This window comes from Carya illinoinensis, chromosome 16, assembly GCF_018687715.1.
Source record: "Carya illinoinensis cultivar Pawnee chromosome 16, C.illinoinensisPawnee_v1, whole genome shotgun sequence".
In the NCBI taxonomy this organism is placed as follows: Eukaryota; Viridiplantae; Streptophyta; class Magnoliopsida; order Fagales; family Juglandaceae; genus Carya; species Carya illinoinensis.
In genome coordinates, this window is record NC_056767.1 from 27589183 (window position 1) to 27612457 (window position 23275).

General features: G+C 31.0%; 1 protein-coding gene across 1 annotated transcript; it reads left to right on the top strand.

Annotated features, from left to right (window-relative positions):
- Positions 1 to 9462: 9462 nt before the first annotated feature.
- Positions 9463 to 13129, top strand: LOC122298444 (receptor protein-tyrosine kinase CEPR1-like). The gene is made up of 2 exons (XM_043108173.1): positions 9463 to 12058; positions 12551 to 13129. Exons 1-2 carry the CDS (start codon positions 9580 to 9582, stop codon positions 12904 to 12906), a joined length of 2835 nt encoding a protein of 944 aa, XP_042964107.1. The 5' UTR covers positions 9463 to 9579; the 3' UTR covers positions 12907 to 13129.
- The last annotated feature ends 10146 nt before the right edge of the window (positions 13130 to 23275 follow it).

The following is a 23275-nucleotide window of genomic DNA, read 5'->3' on the forward strand; positions in this document are numbered from 1 at the left end:
TCATTTTCCTTACCATTGATTTCATGTACTCATTTTCATCTCTACTCTTCTTACCTAAGATGTCTCTTCATTCTCCAAACTTCAAAAATAAATAAGTTTGTTGTTGGGTAATTAGTTCCGGATACAATATTGGTGACTTCATTAAAAATAGCTAGTAGTTAATAAACATTTTCAACTTGCCCCCACTCTTCAACAGTTGAAACCCATTCAAAACATATATCTCTATCACCATATCTAGGAAAAACTTCTTTGAACTGAATTGCAACATCCAACATTAAATAAGTTCTTCTCCATCTTGTATGCACATCTAAAATCAGTTTCTTTGAGGACAATTGCAATTGTTTTGTAATTTCACTAAACTGTTTTAACCTACTCTCTAATGCTACCAAATATTTTATATCATCTCTAACACAATCAACAATATCCCTAATCTTCCCAAGTCCATATTGTATAAATAAATTTGTTATATGCGCACAACAACGTACATAAAATAGTTTCCCACCTAGGGTCAATGTTTTCTTTAACCTAAAATCATCTTTCATAATCCGAATGACAACATCATTAGAACTAGCATTGTCAACAGTAATTGAACTAATTTTATTCTCAATTTTCAATTTTGGAAACACTTTTCTAAAGTATCAGTAATAAGAAGGCCAGTATGTGGAGGTGGCACATTACAAAAGTTCAACACACGCCTCTGAAAATGCCAATCAGTATCTTGAAATGACATGTCACTACCATATATGAAAGTTTTTTACAAGAAGTCCACATGTTAGTTGTGATATGAACTTTATTCACATGTTTAAGTAAAGCCCTTAACTTTGTATTTTCATTTTTATAAGTTTTCATGCATTCCTTCTTTGCAACAGCCTGAGACATTTTTTTTCCTAATATGGAGTATTTACACTCATAAATTTATTAAATACCACACGCTCCATTAAAGAGAATAGATATTCATGGTAAAATATCATATGAACAGCAATCTCTCAGACCTTACTACAATCATAGGTAAAGGTTGAGACAGTGAAACCACCATCTGCCTCCTTAGACTCAACTGCTAAGACTTTTTATTTTTTCTTAGACCCCATGTATGGCAAACAGGTTAGTAAGTGTCTATGTAGTGTAGTCGTAGAACTTGATTGAGAAGCTTTAAGCAACATTTTACACCATTTACATTAAGGCTGTTTAACCCAATCTCTATCAAATTTGACAAAATCATTCCATACATCAGAAGTCATATTTCTTTTTTTTTTTCTTTTTTTTCTTTTTTTCTTTCATAGGCTACTGTTTGAACTTCTGTGGAAGGGCCCTTAGTAGACACAATATTAAGGGTCTGAGTATTTGCAGTGTCTCCATCATTATCATATATGGGCTCTACTAAACTAATCACAATCGAGTTTTCATTTTCATACTCCTCTACAGGATCAACTTCATTCCCTGGATCACCTATTTGCTAGGGTCTAATATTTTGTAAACACAAAACCAAAAACATACAATAAGCATATAGACATTGACCAAAAATCAAAACAACCTTATCTTGATGGTTCAAGGTGCCTCCAGAAGCAAGGATACTAAAATATGTTAAAGTCAAAATAAAATGACTCCAACAGTTTTGTTATACAGCCTTGCCTTGATGACTCAATGTGCCTCCAGAATGCAAGGCTGATACAATTGATTAATATTAACTAAAATAAATATTAAAGTCAAACTAATTTGACTTGAACAGTTTTAATATACAATCTTGCCTTAGTGGCTCAATGTGCCTCTAGAAGTAAGGCACCTCAACAACATAAACATAAAACAAATTGAATAAAATTTATCAATCAAAACATATTAAACACTAGTACATTTCATATTTGAAGCAAGAAAATAAACACAAGGCAGATTGGATAAGATTAATCAAGCAAGACATATTAAAAATGACATAATTAAATAGTCGAAGCAATCACCATATATAATCATTTAAAATTAACCAAAATAGATTCAAGAAAGTATATTTAAATACTTGAAGCAATAACATAAATAAAGGACATGTTCAATAAGATTAATCAACCAAATCATGTTAAAGAGATCATAATTAAATAGTTGAAGTAAGAACCATAAATAATAATTTAAAATCAACCAAAACAGATTCAAGAAGCATACTTTAAGTCTTGAAGCAAGAACGTAAACAGAGAACAGGTTGAATAAGATTAATCAACCAAATCATGTTAAAAATAGCATATAAAATTGTTGAAGTAAGAATCATAATTAATAATTTAAAATCAACCAAAACATATTCAAGAAAGCATACTTTTAAGTTTTGAAGCAAGAACATAAACAGAGGACGGGTTGAATAAGATTAATTAACCAAATCATGTTAAAAATAGCATAATTAAATAGTTGAAGTAAGAACCATAATAATAATTTAAAATCAACCAAAACAGATTCAAGAAAACATACTTTAAGTCTTGAAACAAGAACATAAATAGAAGACAGGTTAAATAAGATTAATCAAACAAGACAGAATATATTGGACAAATACAAAACAGAACATAAACACATCAGCACAGAACATATTGGATAAACACAAAACAGAATATAAACACATCAACACAAAACAAAATATAACTTAAACACATAAACACAAAAGTGACATAACAGAACAATTTATAAACACATAAACATATAATAGAAAATAGTCATATAAACACAGAACACCATTTCATAAACACATAAGCATAAAACATAACAATTTATAAACACAGAACAGACCAAATCATAAACACATAATTAGATAAACATGTTGAAGAAAGCATGCTTACATATTTTCAGCAGACATAAAGCAAGAACCAAATCAAGCAAGAACAAGTATTACTCACAGCGTTATGGACTATAAGTTTTGCTTCAACTTTCAGAAGCAAGACACGGTTTGCCTTGTAAGTTCTTTATTCAAAAGGTTTTTCCCTCAAAATTAAAATTTCCAATATGACAGCTATAAAGCTCGAAACACATAGTATAGTGCAAGTGCAATGTGCAAACAACAATAAGATTAAGATAGATATCATAGATTGAAGTCATAAACAGAGACAGAGTCACAGAGACAATCAAGATGTCACACCATTTCGGCCTATTAGGGTTTGCAAATACAATTACAAATATAAAAAAACACAATTAGATCTACAATATTAGAATTGTGAAATAGTTAGGAGAGAACCAGAAGTTAAAAAATACTCCAATAATTAGAAACATGAACAAGAATAGGAAAATCTCCAAACTTCCAAAAGATTAAAGGAGTCAAGGACCAAATCTCCAAACTTCCCAACGAAATCATTAGAAATGTGAAAATAACTTGCCTAATAGACTGATGAACAAACCAAACACAGAACTAGAGAATCATGAACCACGAAATTAGAGATATAGTTGGTTTGGAGTCATAAATGCTAGCATTTAATGACCCCTCTGTCGAGGCTTGACTGCCACCTCTGAGATTGAGATTGCAGTCAACAAAATCGGCTGACGCCTCCATCTGCGAGGGTTTTGAGCAATTGCAGACTCACAGACACAGAACAAGCCTTCAAGAATCAAGAATCAAGCCTTGATTCAAGGCTTCATTGAATCATATTATGGATTAATCAACCATGGTAAGCGACGAGGCTAGTTATTTGGAAATCGCAATGAGTCTAAGAGGAAGTGAGATCTGAGTGAAATAGTGAAAGTAAAAGTGAAACCGCATAAACGTGAAGGACAAAGTGAAAGGATTGGACAGCTAGGGTTAGAAGTAAAAAGCAAGGGTTGTAAAAGTTTAATTAACAGTTATGATTTCTTTTTACAGATCCAACGGCTCCGAATATATAATCCAACAACTCATTGTAACATTATATTATGTAACACTAACACTATACTACTAATAAATTATTAATTTATAATACTGTATATTTATTCTATTACTATACTACTAATAAATTATTAATTTATAATATTATATATTTATTAAATTATTAATACACCACCATATGTATATAAGTATATTATGTAAATATATAATGTTATATATTATGTAAGACTATACTAGACTATACTACTAATAAATTATTAATTTATAATACTATATATTTATTTAATTATTAATACACCACCATATGTATATACTATAATACAAGTACTAATATGATATGTTAATATAATAATATTAACAGATGCTAATAAACCACCATATGATATGCTAATATGATATTATACTAATAAACCACAATCTTTCTTTCATAATAATATCTGTATATTAGTTTATGTTATGCTAATACACCACCATACATTAGTAATAGTATATGTAATTATGAATGTAAATTAGTTATAACACAACCATTTGAGTGATTTTCTTTCTTTTTATATATTATATATAAAATATTTTGTATAATATTATTTTTTTTTATAAAACTAATGTATTCATCATAACTTGTAAACTTATAATATTATATATTTATTGGACTCATGTATTCATCATAACTTCTAGTTCTATAAGACTAGAAGTTAATATTATAAATTTATATATAGTATATGTAGTGGACTATAAGTAATACTAAGTCTATATACATAATTATGAATATTATAAATTATATCTATATATATATAACTTTTGGCTATTATATATATTGTATTATATATGTATAAATATATATGAGTCGAGCTTCATATGAGTTTGTTCATGAACATTAATAGAGCCGGTCGAACTTTATACGAGTTTGTATCGTTTAATAATCGAGCATAATTCTATGTTTACGGATGACCCATTTAATATTCGATTCAAGTTGATTTTGAGTTTAATCGAATCGAATTCGAGCTGCTTGTCGAGTAGCCTGTTCATTTTACAGCCCTAAGTGGTTTTGCCCATGCAACTTTTGACCATATTGTTTTATTCAAAACAAACTAAAGGTCTCGTTTGGTTATACAAATAAGATAAAAGTTTAAAATTGAATATGTTGAAATACATGGTTCATACACTGAAGTAGGTAGATTATGTAACCATAATTGACTGATAGTGAATTTTGCGCCGCTCGCTCCCTATGGAAGTAGGCACATCGCCAAACCATGTTAGATTTCTGTGTCGATTTCTATTTTTCTTTTTTGATCATTCCATACAATTCATCACTAATTGCCGCACGTTTCACAACAATAAATATTGTTAGAATATTATTTTCGTTTTAGGATTTGAAAAAATTGAATTATTTTTTATATTTTATTTGAGAGTTTGGGAAAGTTATAATGATTAGATGAGATAATATAGTTTATGAAAACAAACAAAGCCTTAGGCATGGTTTAGTTTCACAAACTTTTCGAATCATATCATCTCATCTCTTCTTAATATGCAAACACCATTCAAATATAAATATTTTTCAATTTCAAATTTTTAATATTTTCATTTAATCATCTATGTAATCAAACGAGACCTTAATAATTCATCTATAATAGTGCTACACATTCACACAATCTTACTCACAATATTATATGTTTTGATTGGAAGCCCAATTTTATTAGTATTTTTTATTTAAATTTGAAATTTTAAAATTTTCACAATTTTCAGTAGTTGACACATCAACACGTGAAGTTATATAAGTAAAATCGTAAATATAAATAGCATTTTTCATTCAACTATTTTATTTTCTATTTAATTTTGTTTCATATAATATTATGATAGAGAGAATTTCAATTCTTAGAGAGATTTATTATAAAACTAATATTTACTTTTAATCACATTATTTCTTTAGGTTTTGAAATTATTTTTCATTTCTTACTCTTTAATCATTTTGTTTATTTATTATCATTTTGTTAGTGGTGTTCCTTAAAAATTCTAATTTAACTATTTATCCCAACCTAAAATTCTTGGTTCTTCGAAAGTTATAATCTCGGGTTCATCTCAGTCTAAAACTATTGACTTTTTGTTCTAATGAGATGTTTGGAAACATATCTCATTGTATCACATTTCATTTCATCTCATTTTCTTTTTAAATATCGTTCAGATACAAATACTTTCAAATTAATCATTACAACTTTTTCAAATTTTCAAACAAAAATTAAAAAACAATTCAACTTTTTTAAATTCTAGAAAAAAAAAATTAAGAAATTATATTCTAACAATATTTTAATTTTACAATATTTTATTTCAACTTTTTTCTCTTCTTTTCTAAAACCCAATAAATATTTAACTCAAACTATATATTTTACTACTATTATCAAACCATTTAACTACTATTTATATAATTCTCATCTCATCTCATTATTCAAGCATTCTCTAACTCTCTTTATTTTTGTTGAGCTAAATAGAAAGAGAGAGGATGTCAATTCCCTGATTTCATATGCATCTTACAAATAAAAACTTGCAAATCAGCCACTTCATATATGTCTAGATCTAAATCTGTTTACTCATAACTTTTTTTCCTTGATAAGTAAGGTTGAAAATTAACCCAAAAAAATCTAATATTGTGGGAGCAGCACCATCATATCTGTGATGTTTACCAGAATGGAGGAGTTAATAATGCTATAGATGAACCAATAATAATTACCAAATTAATAATTTAATTCCGACATAATTGATCTTTGTTTCCCACATTTGAGATGCTCGATCTCCACTTAGAATTGGAAATCATGATCAACCCTTTGAATAAATAAATTATATAAATATGCATAATTTATATTCGTAGAGAGAAAATGCAAAGTAATATTAGTAAATTATATGGGTATTCTATCTAAAAAAATATGACTAATTAATTGGAGTATAATCTCATAAGAAAATCCTTTATTCCAATATCTTTGGCTCTATAGCCACCGTTGGGAGCTCCCGCCAAGGGCTGTTAGTTTTTTTTTTTTACATGTATTCTTTTAATTCTTTTAAATATTTAAAAAAATTCACAATATTATTAAAAAAACACTTATTTAATTATTAAATAAAAATAAATAAAAAAATCCCAACAGTAATTCTCAACGAGAAGAATAGCATTTTCCTTATTCTAAAATGGAGATTATATTGCAAGAATTTCGAGATAGAAGATTTGACTTTGTAAAAAGCATATATTTATTCTATTATCTTAATAGTAAGTGATCAGATTTTTTTATTTTTTTTCGTTTTAAATGTGGAGAATAATCTGTCATGAAGTGTTGGGACGCGGCCCCTAGCAGCATGAAAGGAGCTTATGGTGACCCAAAATTCCAACTTTGAGTTTATCTTAAAAGAACATTTTTGGAGCTGAAAATAATTAATAAATATTGAACAAACACCCCTATATTATTGGATATTTAATTTTAAGGTGTTGTGTAATTTTCTTTTTTAGAAATAACCCATTTTTTTTTTTTAATTTTTTACTAGAAGGACACGTAACAATCTATGAATCTGAGCGTTGATAGAGGAAATTTAACTATTTAACAAATAGTAATGTGTGTAAGTCTCGCATATTTCTTTTAAAAAAAGTGAGATTTATTATTAAAAATAATAATTTTTTCGAGTAGGTTTAAAATTTACTCACTTTTTCAAAATGTATGGGCGAGACTTGCATAACTTATGCTGTAAATATCATTTCTCTTTAACAAAATGCACTATTTCTAATTAAAAGAACAAACGATGCCATGTATAGAATTCTAAACCTAAATGCCCCATATCACATGCTTATTTGACCAAAATTTTAAAATAATTATTCTATTGCCCCCAATGAACTAAATGCTTGTAAATTGAGCAAAAATTGATATATGAAGAGTGCCATATCCCATTTTAATTTGAGCAAGTTCCCAAATTGTCAAATCAAATTGCAAGTGCATGTATATATGAAGAGTGATCAGCATCTTTTGCTTTGCACTTCACTGTTGAGAAGGTGAGCACACACTCATATCCAACAAGATTCCCATTAATCTTAGTGCATCATATCCTAAAATTGATGGAAACGTGTGTGCAAGATTCCCATTAGCAGACCAATTAAGACAAATAACACAACAGCTTTTTTACGGTTCAAGCTGAATTGACAACCCTTTTTGTTGGCCTTTTCATGATGCTAACATTAAGGATATATGTTCTCACAGTACTACTACTGGTTGCTACCATAAAACATGACATCTGACAAGTTGCGGGACCTTAGGAATAGAATCCTGACTTCCCTGTTAAGGCCACCCACCAATCAGACACCATTGCAACTTCTAAATAATTTTACCGAGATTTTGTAAAAATAAAATTTTAAATTAATATAATTTTGAACAATAGTTTGGATCTATTATACTATATATAATAATTAAAAGTGTAATGGTTTGATGCCATATCGCTTAATTTTTCAAATAGAAAATTTGTGTTCGAACCGCTCGCCCTTCTTATAAAAAAAGAGAGGCTAATTTATGAATCTAATATATTATATCAATTTATGTTAATTTATAAATTTACTTTTATAAGATATTTTTATCGCTAAAGTATTTGATTGTGAGTAACACGTGCCATGTGAGAGAATTAAAAAAGAAGAAGAATGTTATCCAATCGATAAACATTATCTAGCATATATGTATGTATAATTTAAGAAGTGATAGTCATTAATTAATGAGCATAATTCTTGTTCAATCCACATGGGTATCTCTTTATCTTCTCTTAGCGTTACAATTATTATAATATCTAACTCTTGTATTTTGTTCTATAGAATAAAACTTCAGAATATGTTAAAAATCACCTAAGGGTGTATTTACTTTATCACTGTACTTTGTTGCATGTGTGGGAGTTTAATTTCCACCCTTTTTATTTGCATGTTGATATTATTAATGATATCAATATCTATGAAAATAATACAACCTAATAGCTATACACTAAACAATGAAATAATAGACAATAGAAAATCATCCAAAACATGCAATTTAAGATACCCAACTTCGTGTTCCTAGCAAGAACTTGCATTAAATATTTTATATAATTTTTTCTAAAGAGGACGGTATCCAGCATTTTTTTTTTTTTAAAAAGAGGGCGGTATCCAGCAATTTTATTAATAGCTTTCACTTCGTTTTAGTCATTAAGTTTCATGTATTAATGGGTCATAGAGTTAGGAGTTTTTACAATACTTTAGGAGGAAATGTACATAGTCCTGCCAAAAGAACAAAATGCAGTCATTCAAGTGTATGATAAGACCAACATTCCAATATTGGAGTTAGCTGAAATGATAATTGATGGTCATATCAATTGAGTTTGGGTTGTGGCCATCCAATGTAAAGAGATTGATACCTGTCAAAAAAAGAAAAAATGTAAAGAGATTGATCACATTGATTCCAGATCCTAATCAAGACAATGAATGGTGATTAGAATCAGATACAATTTATATCAAAGTTCTTTTCACTATAATGTACTTGTATATATTGCATGTTGGAATAACTTAGTGGCGTATAAACAAAAAGCCCCTTTATGCAAAGCTAGGCACTTTCCTCTGTCTCTCTCTCTCTCTAATCACTACTACTACAAGTACCTCCTTTTCATCACCAAGCCTATTGCTAATACACCCAATGATCCCTCCAATCATTCCACTTATATACTTCTTATCTTCCTCTCCTCCTTCCTTATTACAACCATCTTAGAGCCTCTTACTCTCGCAAATGGCTCTGAGGTATGTTATCTTCCTTTTTGGATTACTTTTGTCACTCTCCTGTCTTTCTCAAGCAATCAATACAAACCAATCTGAGTTCTTCACCCTGATGAAAAAGTCTGTCTTGGGAAACTCCTTGTCTAATTGGGATGTCTCGGGAGGGAAGCCTTGTTGCATGTTCAATGGAGTTGGCTGCGATGATCAAGGTCATGTTGTCAAGCTCGATGTCTCCGGTTGGTCACTGTCAGGTGAATTCCCCGAAAATGTGTGCTCTTACCTGCCACAATTGCGAGTGCTCCGCCTTAGCCGCAACAATTTCAGTCGCAATTTTCCTGTCAGCATCGTCAACTGTAGCTTCTTGGAAGAGCTTAACATGAGTCGCTTGTATCAATCAGGAACTCTTCCTGATTTCTCGCCTATGAAGTCTCTGAGGATGCTCGATTTGTCATACAATTACTTTGTGGGCAACTTCCCCATGTCAGTCACCAATCTCACCAATCTGGAGGTGCTTAACTTCAATGAAAACCATGCTTTCAACATATGGCAACTCCCAGAGAACATTTCCAGGTTGACAAAGCTCAAGTCTATGATCTTGACAACATGCATGGTGCAGGGTACGATCCCTACAACAATAGGAGATATGACATCTCTTGTTGATCTTGAATTAAGTGGAAATTACCTCGTTGGTAGAATTCCAGCAGAGATTGGGTTGTTGAAGAACTTAAAACAGCTTGAGCTCTACTATAACCAACTTGTTGGCAACATACCTGAGGAGCTTGGAAATCTGTCTGAGCTCATAGACCTGGACATGTCTGTCAATAGATTGACGGGCAATATCCCAGAATCCATTTGTCGTCTTCCCAAGCTCCAAGTCCTACAGCTTTACAACAACAGCCTTACAGGAGAAATACCAGGTGCAATTGAAAATTCAACGACCTTGACAATTTTATCACTTTATGACAATTTTTTGACAGGAGAAGTTCCACGAAATCTAGGACATTCATCACAGTTGATTGTTCTAGATTTATCAGAAAATGGTCTGTCGGGTCCATTGCCAACAGAGGTTTGCAAGGGAGGTAGACTGCTTTACTTTCTTGTACTTGATAACATGTTCTCTGGAAATTTACCCTACACATATGAAAAATGTGTGACTTTACTACGGTTTCGAGTTAGTCATAATCGTTTAGAGGGACCCATACCTAAAGGACTTCTGAGTCTTCCTCACGCCTCAATCATTGACTTGGGTTACAATAATTTGACTGGAAACCTTGCTGACACAATCGGGAATGCTAGAAATTTATCAGAATTGTTCATACAGAGTAACAAGATTTCAGGTGTTTTACCTCCTGAAATCTCCAGTGCTACCAATTTGGTGAAGATTGATCTTAGTAATAATCTGTTGTCTGGTCCAATACCTTCAGAAATTGGCAAGTTGAGAAAACTAAATATGCTGCTGCTACAAATCAACAAGTTCACATCTCCCATCCCTGATTCACTTTCTTTGCTAAAATCTCTCAACGTTCTTGATCTCTCAAACAACCAGTTGACTGGAAGTATTCCAGAAAGCCTATCTGAATTGTTGCCTAACTCTGTCAACTTTTCAAACAATTTGCTTTCTGGTCCAATTCCTCTCTCATTAATAAAAGGAGGGTTGGGAGAAAACTTCTTTGGCAACCCAGAACTTTGTGTGTTGATCTATGTTAATTCCTTTGATCAAAGGTTTCCCATTTGTTCAAAGACTTACAACCGAAAGAAACTAAATTCCATCTGGGCAATTGGAGTTTCTATTGTTCTCATCCTTCTGGGAGCTCTCCTTTTCTTAAAGCGCCGGTTTAGTATAAAAAGAGCTGCGATAGAACATGAAGAGACATTGTCTTCATCTTTCTATTCATATGATGTAAAAAGCTTCCATCGAACAAGTTTCGATCAACGCGAGGTGTTCGAAGCCATGGTAGACAAGAACATCGTGGGGCATGGAGGATCTGGGACGGTGTACAAGATTGAGTTGAGCAATGGGGAAATTTTTGCTGTGAAAAAGTTATGGAATCAAAGAATAAAACAGACTACTTCAGAGGATCAGTTGTCCATAGACAAGGCATTGAAAGCAGAGGTGGAAACTCTGGGGAGTATAAGGCACAGAAACATAGTCAAATTGTACTGCTGCTTCTCAGGTTTAGATTGCAGCATACTTATTTATGAGTATATGCCAAATGGCAACCTTTGGGATGTTCTTCACAAAGGTTGCATTCATTTGGATTGGCCTACTCGCCATCAGATTGCATTAGGCATTGCACAAGGTTTAGCATATCTCCACCATGATCTACTGCATCCAATCATTCACAGAGACATCAAGTCAACCAATATCCTTTTAGATGCTACTTACCAGCCCAAAGTTGCAGATTTTGGCATAGCCAAAGTTTTACAAGCAAGAGGAGGGAAGGATTTATTCACTACAGTAGTTGCGGGGACTTATGGTTACATGGCACCAGGTAACTTTCTTGCCACTTAAGAAACTAGGATTCAATCCCATATTTAGAACTCAAAAGGGAAAATTTCAACTGTCAACTCAAAATCTATTGCTTGTAATGTTGTAGTTGTTTGACACATTCTTAAACCACTGGAGTGGGTCTCGGAATAATGAAAAAGCATGTCTTTTTAACTATTTTTAACATCATCCTGGGTCTCACAAGAAGTAATATACTGACACACAAAACTTAAAAATAGCCAAACTTAAGAGGAGTAATGTTAGGGACAAGCTACAAATACACAAGCTTTGCACAAGTCTTTCGTAAGAAAAAATGGGCTCCACCAAGGAAAAGTGAGTTTTTCACGCTTCTTTTTTATGGCGGGGTTTACCTTTTTTATAAAAAGCATGTGCAAGACTTGTATATTTGGAGCTAATATATAACATTATTTATGTAAACTTAAATACAAATTTATCACCTAATGTTTCATTTCAACTTAAACGATTTTTGTGACAGAATATGCATATACAGCAAAGGCAACAACCAAGTGTGATGTGTACAGTTTTGGAGTAGTTCTAATGGAACTGGTAACTGGGAAGAAGCCAGTAGAGCCAGAGTTTGGAGAGGGCAAGAATATCATCTGTTGGGTCTCAAAAAAAGTGGAAACAAAAGAAGGAGCTTTGGAGGTCTTAGACAAGAGATTATCAGAGTTGTTCGAGGACGAGATGTTCAAGGTTCTTCGCATTGCCATCCGTTGTACCTGCAAAGCCCCAGCCCTTCGCCCAACCATGATGGAAGTTGTTGAGTTGCTGATTGACGCTGACCCCTGCGCATTCGATTGCTGCAAATCTTCAAATAAGACTAAAGAATAAACAATTTTGATTTTTGATTGCATCATGAGGACTTGCTTGGCATCTGTATAAAAAAAAAAAAAAAAACACAACTCTCTCTCTCTCTCTCTCTCTCTCTCTCTCTCTAAGTGAATGGGAGATTGATCACCACCATAAACAGCAACTTACCATGATACTGTCTTTGTAAATTTTAACAATATTAGTTTGTACGTAGATTCTTACAGTTTTATTTTTTGCACATGAACTCTCTCTCTCTCTCTCGTAAGTATTTGAACCACCATTCTTAATAATCTGATCACATGGATAGTAGATTTTAGGTTTGAATTCGAATATATATTTGCCTTAAACTATTAGGGTTGATTTGGATACCTAGACTCAAACTATCTCATCTCATATAATCATTACAATTTTTTTTAAATTCTCACACAAAATATAATAAACAATTCAATTTTTTAAAATATCAAAACAAAACTAATAATAAAAAAAATTATATTATAATAATATTTTATTCAATTTTTAACAAAATATTTCATCTCATCTAAACTGTGAAACCAAATGCGACCTAACTGACAGGTGTCTAAAGATTTATTAATTAAATTATCTAGTAGAGTTGAGAAAGCTATAACTCAAACTCGACTCAAAAGAGCATTTGTGACTTTTTGCCATCTAGGATCGTCCTCTCTAATTTTCGATACTACTATAGTTACATTCAAACAGGAAGGCCATCTGTCTCCTCCTACTTTTAATTTTTAATATTTATTTATTTTAAAAAATATATATAGATTTGGAGAATCAATTGCTCTAAACGCTTTATAACAACGCAAAGTATCTATATTTTGAAGACACCAAAGAAAGCATTATCTAGCATTTATATAAGAAGGTTGTTTGTTATTTGTTTCTTCTTTTATTACTAAGAGAAGAGACAAGAAGATATTAAAGAAGATGATATATTGGTGTATGGGGGTGAAGGGTGGTGAGTGATTCGGATGCATGGAATTAGGGGCATATCTTTGGCACCAAAGTGGCTCGATCGAATTCTGACTTTTAAAATTAAAGCATAATTGGCATGTGGAGACTTCCCTGATTGATCATATGTAAGCATCTGTTTCTTACTTTTTTCAAATGTTGGTTTGATTGTTTTGTAGGAATAGATGATCATGAGGTGTATGCAGGATCGATGCAAAAGCATAAAACCCCTTTCTTTTCACTATAGATAGTGAGCAATGAGCCTCCACTTACAAGTTGGAGAGCATCTTGTGTTCTGAATGAGACGTGGGATTCTTTCATTTTTCTACAAATTAATGCATTTCAACTATATATAATATATGTATGTATATATATGAATTTTGCTATAGATAAGCCAGTCTACGTGTTAACATATCACTTATAGTGAGATCCATTATAACTTTAAATAAACTAAAATACCAATCATTTTTTTTTCATTGTTGATGTAAAAAGTTTCCACATCATCTATGTGTGTAAAAAATAAAGTTTTATTATTTTTATTTTTTTAAAAGAGTTGGCGACCACATGTCTAAGAGTGATCTCTCTCCAAATTTATTAAAAACTACCCTTATTTGTAGCGAACGAATGCCGTAGTAACAAGAGAAACATCATAATTAACTAAAATAACTCTCCCAAAACAATCAAATAAACCCAAATAAACATCCAAATACCCATAAAACAAACCAGTAAAAAAACACCCCAAAAAACAATCAAGAGACACGAATATCTGCCAATCCCACATAATCTATTCTATATAATCCACGGATTTCATGAGGCAACGAACTCACCTCCCTAATCATATTATTCTCCACCAAAGCACCCCTTTTAGCCAAAAAATCAGCGACCTTATTTCTCTCTCTAAAACAATGTTTAATAGAATAATCAAATTCTTCCAACAAACATGACAATTCATCCCAAAAATCTGAGAGATACCAAACATTGCAGGATTTATTTTAAATCCACTCACGTAATCAAAAGCATTAAGTTCCTCTAGTGCTTGTCTACAATGCATTTCATTGACATATTTAATTGATTTGAACTCATGTTTTTCTCTCCAGTAGTCTGTTGGCAATCACAGTGGCTTCTTAACATGCATTGATATTGTTTCTTAAAAACTGAACACCAATGAATGTATCAAATCGATCATTAATCTTAACCCAATCAAAGTCTTAAAAATGGACTAATTTCTTTTATTTACAGTTGTCACTATATATATATATATGTGTGTGTGTTTGTGTGTGTGGACTTGATCCTAATTACCAGATATATATAGAAAGAAAAATGCTTCTTGAACCCTCAAAGTTATCGCTCAAAGTTATTGTTCAAATTTTTTAATTTAATTTATTTTATTAAAGATTAAGGAAGTAACTACACAATTAAAAATAAAAAAGTGATTATTTATTAAAAGTGATTATTATTATTATTATTATTATTATTATTATGTATAGATTGGCCAACCTATACAATTAAAAGTGAAAAAGCGACTTTTTATTTATTTATTTATAAATTATTTTTGGATTTTATTGGAGTTTTTCCTCCTCCATTTTTTTTTGGGGGGGCCCCTTAAGAATGAAGGCCCTTAAAACACACATTTTTGGTATTATTGATCATAATTCAGATTTTAAAATAAAATAACCTTCATTTTAAATAGTTTTCACCCAATTTTTTGGAATGTTCGAAATACAAATTAATGATGAGTCCTGTTTTATGGATTGGGTGTTCATCCGGTTTGGTTTTGTAGCCATAATGATGTCATTTATAGATTATGTTGAATAAAAACTCACTATCATTGATCCATCATTACTTAGTAATATGATTTTATAAAAATAAAAATATCCCAAGAAATAAACATATACAAGAAATAAACTTAGTAATATGGGCTCTTGATATTGTGTTCTTGTACTGCAGCCACAATATTTTTGTTATTATTTGAAATAAAATTCTCTATAATTCAATAGACGTTAAGTACAATGTCAAACCAAATATACCTTATGTCATGATTCATATGTGATTGATTCTGTTTTTAATGTTCAAGATGTGCATACCATAAACTCTTTACAACTTAGAGTATATGATGTGTTTTTTATTTCGAATAATCTATGGACCACATTGTGAACTGCAAAAGATTTATTTTCTTCTTATAGTTATTGAATATAAATAAAAGAAAGAGAATGGTATTTTTAGGGTGTAGAGTCTAGACTAGAGATGTCTAGAGGCTCTTATCTCCGGCTCTTGTCTCCTATGTTTTATGTTGGGATTAGGAGATCCGACCTGCCTCTGGCAGCCTGTCCATTATCATAAACAAAAGTTCTGAAATATTCAAAGCACAACGGTACCTTTTATTTTTTTTCTTAACTAAGAGCCTCCAAAACCACGTATATCTCACGTCACAAGCGGCTCTCTTATTATCAACATTTAAAAAATAATATATTTTAAATCCATAATAACTTCCAGAAATTATATATATATATATATATTAAGATATTCTATTTTCAAATTCATATATATGATTTTAAAATTTAAATTATATCATGTAAATACTTTAGCACAGAAAAACACTACATCCACACCCAAATCTTCTACCGAAATTCATCTCTTTTCTTTAATGGTTAAGTAAGTGTTTTTAAATGAATATGTGATTTTTTTTATAAAAAAAAAAGAACGTCTAAGTAGTTTAAAAAATTGTTTGGAAAAAAAGTAAAAGAAAAAATTAGTTGATATGATTAACTGCATCATTTTTTTAATATAAAATAATTATTTTAACTAATCATATCAATAGAGTGTATAAGGAATACGCAAAAGTGATTCAATAAAAATTTCATGTGTAATCATTTATACGTACTTTTTACGTACTTTATTGATGTGATTGGCTGCGTATTAAAAAAAATTAATATAACCAATCATATTAGTGGAATGCATAAAAAGTGCGTAAAAGTGACTATACATAACAATGTTCATAAAAGAATATTAGTTAAGATGGAAAACTAGGATCTACCCTCTATGCACACTACTTATGATCTAATTTTAAAATACCACATCAAATGACATCAATTTATGAATATATTTATATAGATTTTTTTTTGTGGATAAAAAAAAATATATATATAACTATATAATTATATAAATATTTACATTCAGGTTTGAATACATAACAATACATGGGCAGGTGGGCTATATATTGCCGTCCATATATTGGACAAACACGAACAATACAATCCATGGTTTTAAATATCGTACCGTACCAGTTGGTATGGTCGAAATATGCCATACTAGCCATTGGTCCGGTATAGGTATTGTATATATTTTGTACTAGTCTGAATACTGGCCAGCTGATATTTTGACCTGTACCGACCTACGTATCGGCCGATATTTTGACCTTTACTTTTTTTTTTTCAAACTATAAACTTATTTTTTGACTCCAAATTCATACTAGATTATTTATAATTTATATATATATTTATGTATAAATTTTTCATATATAAACTATTATTTTAGAATATAATATATATTTATACATATAATTTATTTATATATCGACTATTCCGAAACGGTACCAATATCAAAATATTTCGTTCGAATGCCTTGACCGGTATGATATTCAAAACATTGATACAACCTTATGATTAGAACAACAATTTTGTGGGGTATGTTATCTATGTTTTTTCTGGCCCCACCCGGTCTGCTTGTCTTGCATTTTCTTCTTTTTTTTGGCCAAGAAAAAATGGTGGAAATTATGATGGGATTGAATTTAATAAATAAATAAATAAATATTTAAAAAAAGGAAAAAAAAAAGAAAAAAGAGAAATCATAGTATAAGAAAGGAGACCACAAATATTGATCATCAAAGATGAATTATTGCTAATGAGTTTTTAATTCCTTAAATTGATTTGTCACTTTCGGCATGGTATAATTTGGGTCTGCTTTGGAATATTTATTGGGCGAAAATAAGTTCGGTTCCAGTTGGATGGAGGACCCAACAAATTAAAATTACTGTTGAAGTAATGCAAGTTGAGAGAGAGAGAGAGGGAGAGAGAGAGTGTGCGTGCGTGCGCGCAAAATGTTATGGTTTGACTTATGAGAAATGATATTTGTAGTCATAGAGTGTATAAGTACCGCATAATCTTTTTTTAAAAAAATAAATAAATATAAAATTTACATAAAAACTTAAAACTCCTACCCAAATTAGATGGAAGAACTTCAGCTCCTGCCCAACTTAGATGGGCACAAAAGTAGGCAATCAAATCTGAGTTTAGAGAGGGTTTGAGAGATTGGAAAGTTAATGTTCTTAAACTTTTAGTACTATTTATGAAAATAGATCTAACCCAAGAATATTTATCCTAACTACTTGTTATTTAGGAAAATATATATTTTGTAACTTTTAATTGATTTCCAGTCATAATTTATCAAAATTGATATTTGCATCTTTAAATTACCATAAAGTTGCAATGTGCACCATTGTCTAAATCTATTGTTAAGTTGGATAAAAATGTTTGAAACGCATAGTAATTCAAAGATTAAAGTATATTTTTCTATATAAAATAAATAATTAAATTAATATATCCCTATTAGCTTAATATGGTATCAGAGAAGAGATTTTGAGTTTGAACTCTAACTTTACACTTCACCTTATTTAATTAGATATTTAACATAATGCATCCATTAATACAGAGGATAGGGGTGAAATTGGTTCGATTTTAGGCGTATTTTAAAACCGAACCGGTATATTTCAATTTTGAGAATTGAAGAACCGATACATTTTCGAAATCTGTATTTCTAGTTTTACCAGTTTTGATCTTGTTTAGTCCGATTTTACTAGTTTTCCTAATGAACTAGAAGGTTGGGTGCTTAGAAAGTCAAGCTTAGAACAACAAATCAATAAATTAAAAAAAAAATTATCTTAATATAAAAATGATATGTAACAAAAATAAGAATTATAGGAAAACTATTATATTATTTGTACATTATTTATAAGAATCATATTATCATATATGTTAGTGATAATCGGATGGTTACATAAAATTAAAATTAAAAGATTTTATGATATATTAATTTTATGTTATTTATAAGATTTTATGTTATAAAATTAAATTTTATATATTATATCAAATGTTATAAAAAGATTTATAAGATTAATTCTATTTTTATCTTATATCAAATGTAATATCAATTTTATGTTATTAGATTATTATATATGAATTTTATGATTTTAAAATCTCATGTTATATTAGTTAGAAATTAATTATATAATATAAATAAATTAAATATATATATATTTATCTGCCGACACAAAATGGATACAATGGAGAACCATGGTGGGCATACAGCATGCATGCACCATTACAATTCACATTCACTCTCATCTTTTATTTTGGCAGAGTTTTTAATGGTTTCCCTTCATCCAATATGCAGATAATAAAGTTGACCTCTCAAAGCTGCAGTCTGCAGAAAATTTTTTCAAACATTTAATGAGAACTTTTATTTTATTTTTGTTCTGAGTACAACTCCTATCAATTTTTTTTAAGAGCCTATGGACCACTAGCTTCTTCCTTTTGCTTTCAATATCTCCAATTATTTTCTCAATGCTCTCTATTAAAAAAAAGGCAAAAAAGGAAACATTTAAGGTTCATAAAATATTGGGATATTGAGGGCATAATTTTTTTTTTCTAACCACTCTATAATTACATCCCTAGAGAATTTGTTACACATTTTTTACTTAAAAAATGATATTTCAATCGTAAAATGTTTAAATACCGTATGATTTAAAAAAAAAAAAAATTATGTGGTACTTAGATGTGACACCTTCAATTTTCACGTACAAATTACGTGAAAATCGAAGCGTTGGGATAATAACATTAGATACTACAAGACTATTATTGTTTACCATGAGACGAGAACATTTATAAAAAATATAATTCACCCAAATTCATATTTTGAGTATCGATTATATCCAAATTTCCATCCGAATATATAAATGCGGCGAGGATTTCTGTGTGGAGTATCCAAGAAAATATCTGAGTTAATTTTGTTACATAAATATTGTGACTGTAATATCTAAAATTAATTGTTAAGCCTTAAATGAAGAAGGGATTTAAAATATAAGTAAATAATAATAATTAAAAAAAAATCTCAAATTGAAAAGCTTCCGACTTTTGAGGTTTCATGTCGTCGACGCACAAAGTAGCACTGTAACACTAGCGTTTCCGTTTTATTCTATTGAGATGCCTACAAACCGTGCATTTTTTATACTATTTTCTGCACAAAGGACCGGAGAGTCCGAGCAGAAGAGAAACAGAGAAAGTTGAAAATGGCTTTTCACAGGCCGACCCAAATCCTAAATGTTTAGTGCATCTCCGAAAAAAAAAAATGCTTGCTTCCTCAACAACCAATCGAGCACGGCACGCCATTTCTCCTCACACTGAAACTACCCCTTTCTCTCTAAAGGAAAAACTCAGACATTACTGAGCGAGCTTTAAGCTTTGTGCTGGGCTTGGCCACCTCTCCTTTGTTCTTTCTTTATTTTTTATTTTTATTTTTTTTTCTGTTCTGCTATGGCTATGGAGGACTTGTTTTTCTCTCACCCTTCATGCAATGGCCAGGCTTCCCTCAGTCTCAAAGATCAGGTATCTTCTCCCCATGCATCTCTGGATCGAAGGTCCTTTCTGGGCTTTCATAGATGAGAGCTGGACAATGTAGCTCTTCTCTCTGCGTGGAAAAAGGCAGACAGGATGAAGCCAGGCAATATATATTATCTCTATAAACATAAATATAAATATAGCTTCTTTGAAATATTTCACACCTGTTTTTAAGTTTTATTTTTTTCTTGTTTTGTTTTTGGGTCTAGTTTATTTTTATTTTTTCCTGGGATTTTAAAGGAGGAGGAGGAGAAGAAGAAGGAGAAATGAGGAGCATACGATTCGTCATCAATCATGGGTATTCATTATCATAAGACCGAAATGCCAATGAAGACTGAAAGTATATGTCTTTTTCACGTGTATGTACGCGGGATGTTGTGCCAATTTTTACATATTCAGTGCTCTTGATGATGATGTATGTTTTTTCCGATCTTTCATAGACTGACTTAATTTATTTAGTTGATATAATGTTAAAGTTCGTTCATTTGCGGTTTGCTGCTTCATTATTTGTTTCCAAGATAACCTCTGTTTTCTCTTCACGTTTGGGTAAAAATGAAGCTTCTTGAATATGCTTTTAAATCCGTCGAAGCAAATAGCTGGCTCTGAAAGTTTGTACAAGACTCCCTTTTTACCTTTCAAATTAGTGTATTCCATTTGTTCTAGCATTTTAGCTGATTCTATATGTAACATGTTATCCATCGTCCTCTAATAAGATGTGATTGAAGAGTCACTCTCTAATATAATGTGTCCCATAAATGACCCTGGAAAAAGGGTTAGACTTTCTTTACAATGCTGTTTTCTTTCTGGTATAATCTGTTTTATATGTCTGCTACCGACATGTTGTAGAGGTTCTATTACTAGTTTCAGCAAGGAATGTCAGCAGGGCAGTGCCATTATGACTCGACTCCAGCCTGTGCTGTATCTTTCAAGTTAGGAACTCGAGCATTTTTGCCATAATATCCTTATAATCTACATAAAGCTTTTCCAATCATAAAGTTTTTCCTTGATGTTTTAGGCATTAGGTGGAAAGCTTTTCCAATCATAAAGCTTGACTGTGGCCCATCATTTTTACCTTCAAGGTTACTTTTGTTCTTGTCCTGTATTTTAACATCACCATTCTCTATACAGGAAGATCTACTCACCATTTCTTAATAAAAATGAATTTGTAAATATTTGGTCAAAAAACTTCACCTCTAATCCCTATCCTGGTGCTAAATGAATCATTCCTGCAACAACAATCTGATTTTGGCTGACTATTGAAAAGGTCACAAGTGACATTGGACACTTCATCCAAAATTATATTTGCATTGCAATTGCTATTGTTACTCACCCGCTTGCATTTCAGATTGTGCAAAATCTTTCCATTTGCCTAATGTCTGCTTGTTGAACAATGCAACTTCCTTACTTATACAGAAAGTCCCACCAGCCAATTTTAATTATGGAAATTGAACTAGTTCAAATCTTGTGGCAGTCAAACTGATGTTTTGTTAGGAAAGTGTGCATTTTTTATGGTATTTATGAGTTAAAAGCCGCGTCCCAAGGAATGCTTCAAATTGGAGTGTTTTTGCTTCCAATGCCTTGATTTTAGCTGAAAATAAATATAAAAACATGCTTGCATGTAGAGGTCATTTCTGTAGGGAAAAAGTTATATACCATACTATCATCCTACTTGCATCACATTAAGTAAGATGTGGCACATTTACCATCATTGAATGATCATTTATTGCATGCTTCTTTATCATCAAATGGTGATAAATGCGCCACATCATATATAGTGGGATGCAAGTGGAATGGTGGTGTGGTGTATAACATTACTCATTTGATTCCAGGAAAATCAGCTGGCAGTTTTAAATAAAACTAAATGGCTTTTGAATTTTATAATTTTCTCTACTTATCAAAAAAATTCCTGCTTAATTTCATGAACATCAGCTGGCAGTTGCAAATAAAACGGACTGGTTTTTTAGTAAAAAAAAGGGGTCATTTTCTGCATGGTGCTTGTTTCTGCACTGTTAGTGGAAAACTAACTTTAGATTCTGAAATGATTTGTACCCACCATTTTGTCTGGCATGAGGAAATGCACCTATTTCAATTGTGGCCAGTTTTAAAGCATCTTGTCTGCCAAGAAAGAATGTGCGCTTTGTTTATGGACAGTATAACAGCTAATTCCGTGGCTCTCCATCTAGCAACTTGGTGGCAGCTTTAATTTCTATGAATGTCGTTTATTCTTTATAATTTTCTCATCATATCTTTCTGCATTATATCTGTTTGCCTTTTAGATCCTTAGTTTTAAGAGAATTTGTGCCTCCATTTCACGGTGCTCGAATTTTTCTCGAGCTCATAGACCTTGCTTTCGTGAGATCTCTCTTAATATGTCAGAAAACAGTAAATATCTACTAGCATTATACAAAATCATATCATTATATTCTAGTGGCTCTAAACTATATGCACATTTTTAACCGAACTTGTCGAATATCATGGAATATTCCTTATACGCATCTTGATGATGATTGTGCATGAGCTTTTCCATGATTCATAGTCTTTCTGAAAAATGATCTCTCAAGCTAAAGTTAGTTCTGCCTATTACTCATTATCTATTTCCTTGACATCTACTTTGTTGTCTGAATGTTTTAGCAGTTGAGTGTGTCAACCAAAGTTGCTTGCTCTGATATTGTAAAATCTTAGTCAAGCGTTTTTTATATTAGCCCTACAATCATCTGATTTGATCAATGGTCTCGCAATATTCAGTTCAGTGC

Excerpts from the sequence above, each read along its gene's own strand:
- LOC122298444 (XM_043108173.1), top strand. The coding sequence starts at position 9,580 with ATGGCTCTGAGGTATGTTATCTTCCTTTTTGGATTACTTTTGTCACTC. Across the intron at positions 12,059-12,550 it reads TTATGGTTACATGGCACCAG|AATATGCATATACAGCAAAG; the intron begins GTAACTTTCTTG and ends TTTTTGTGACAG.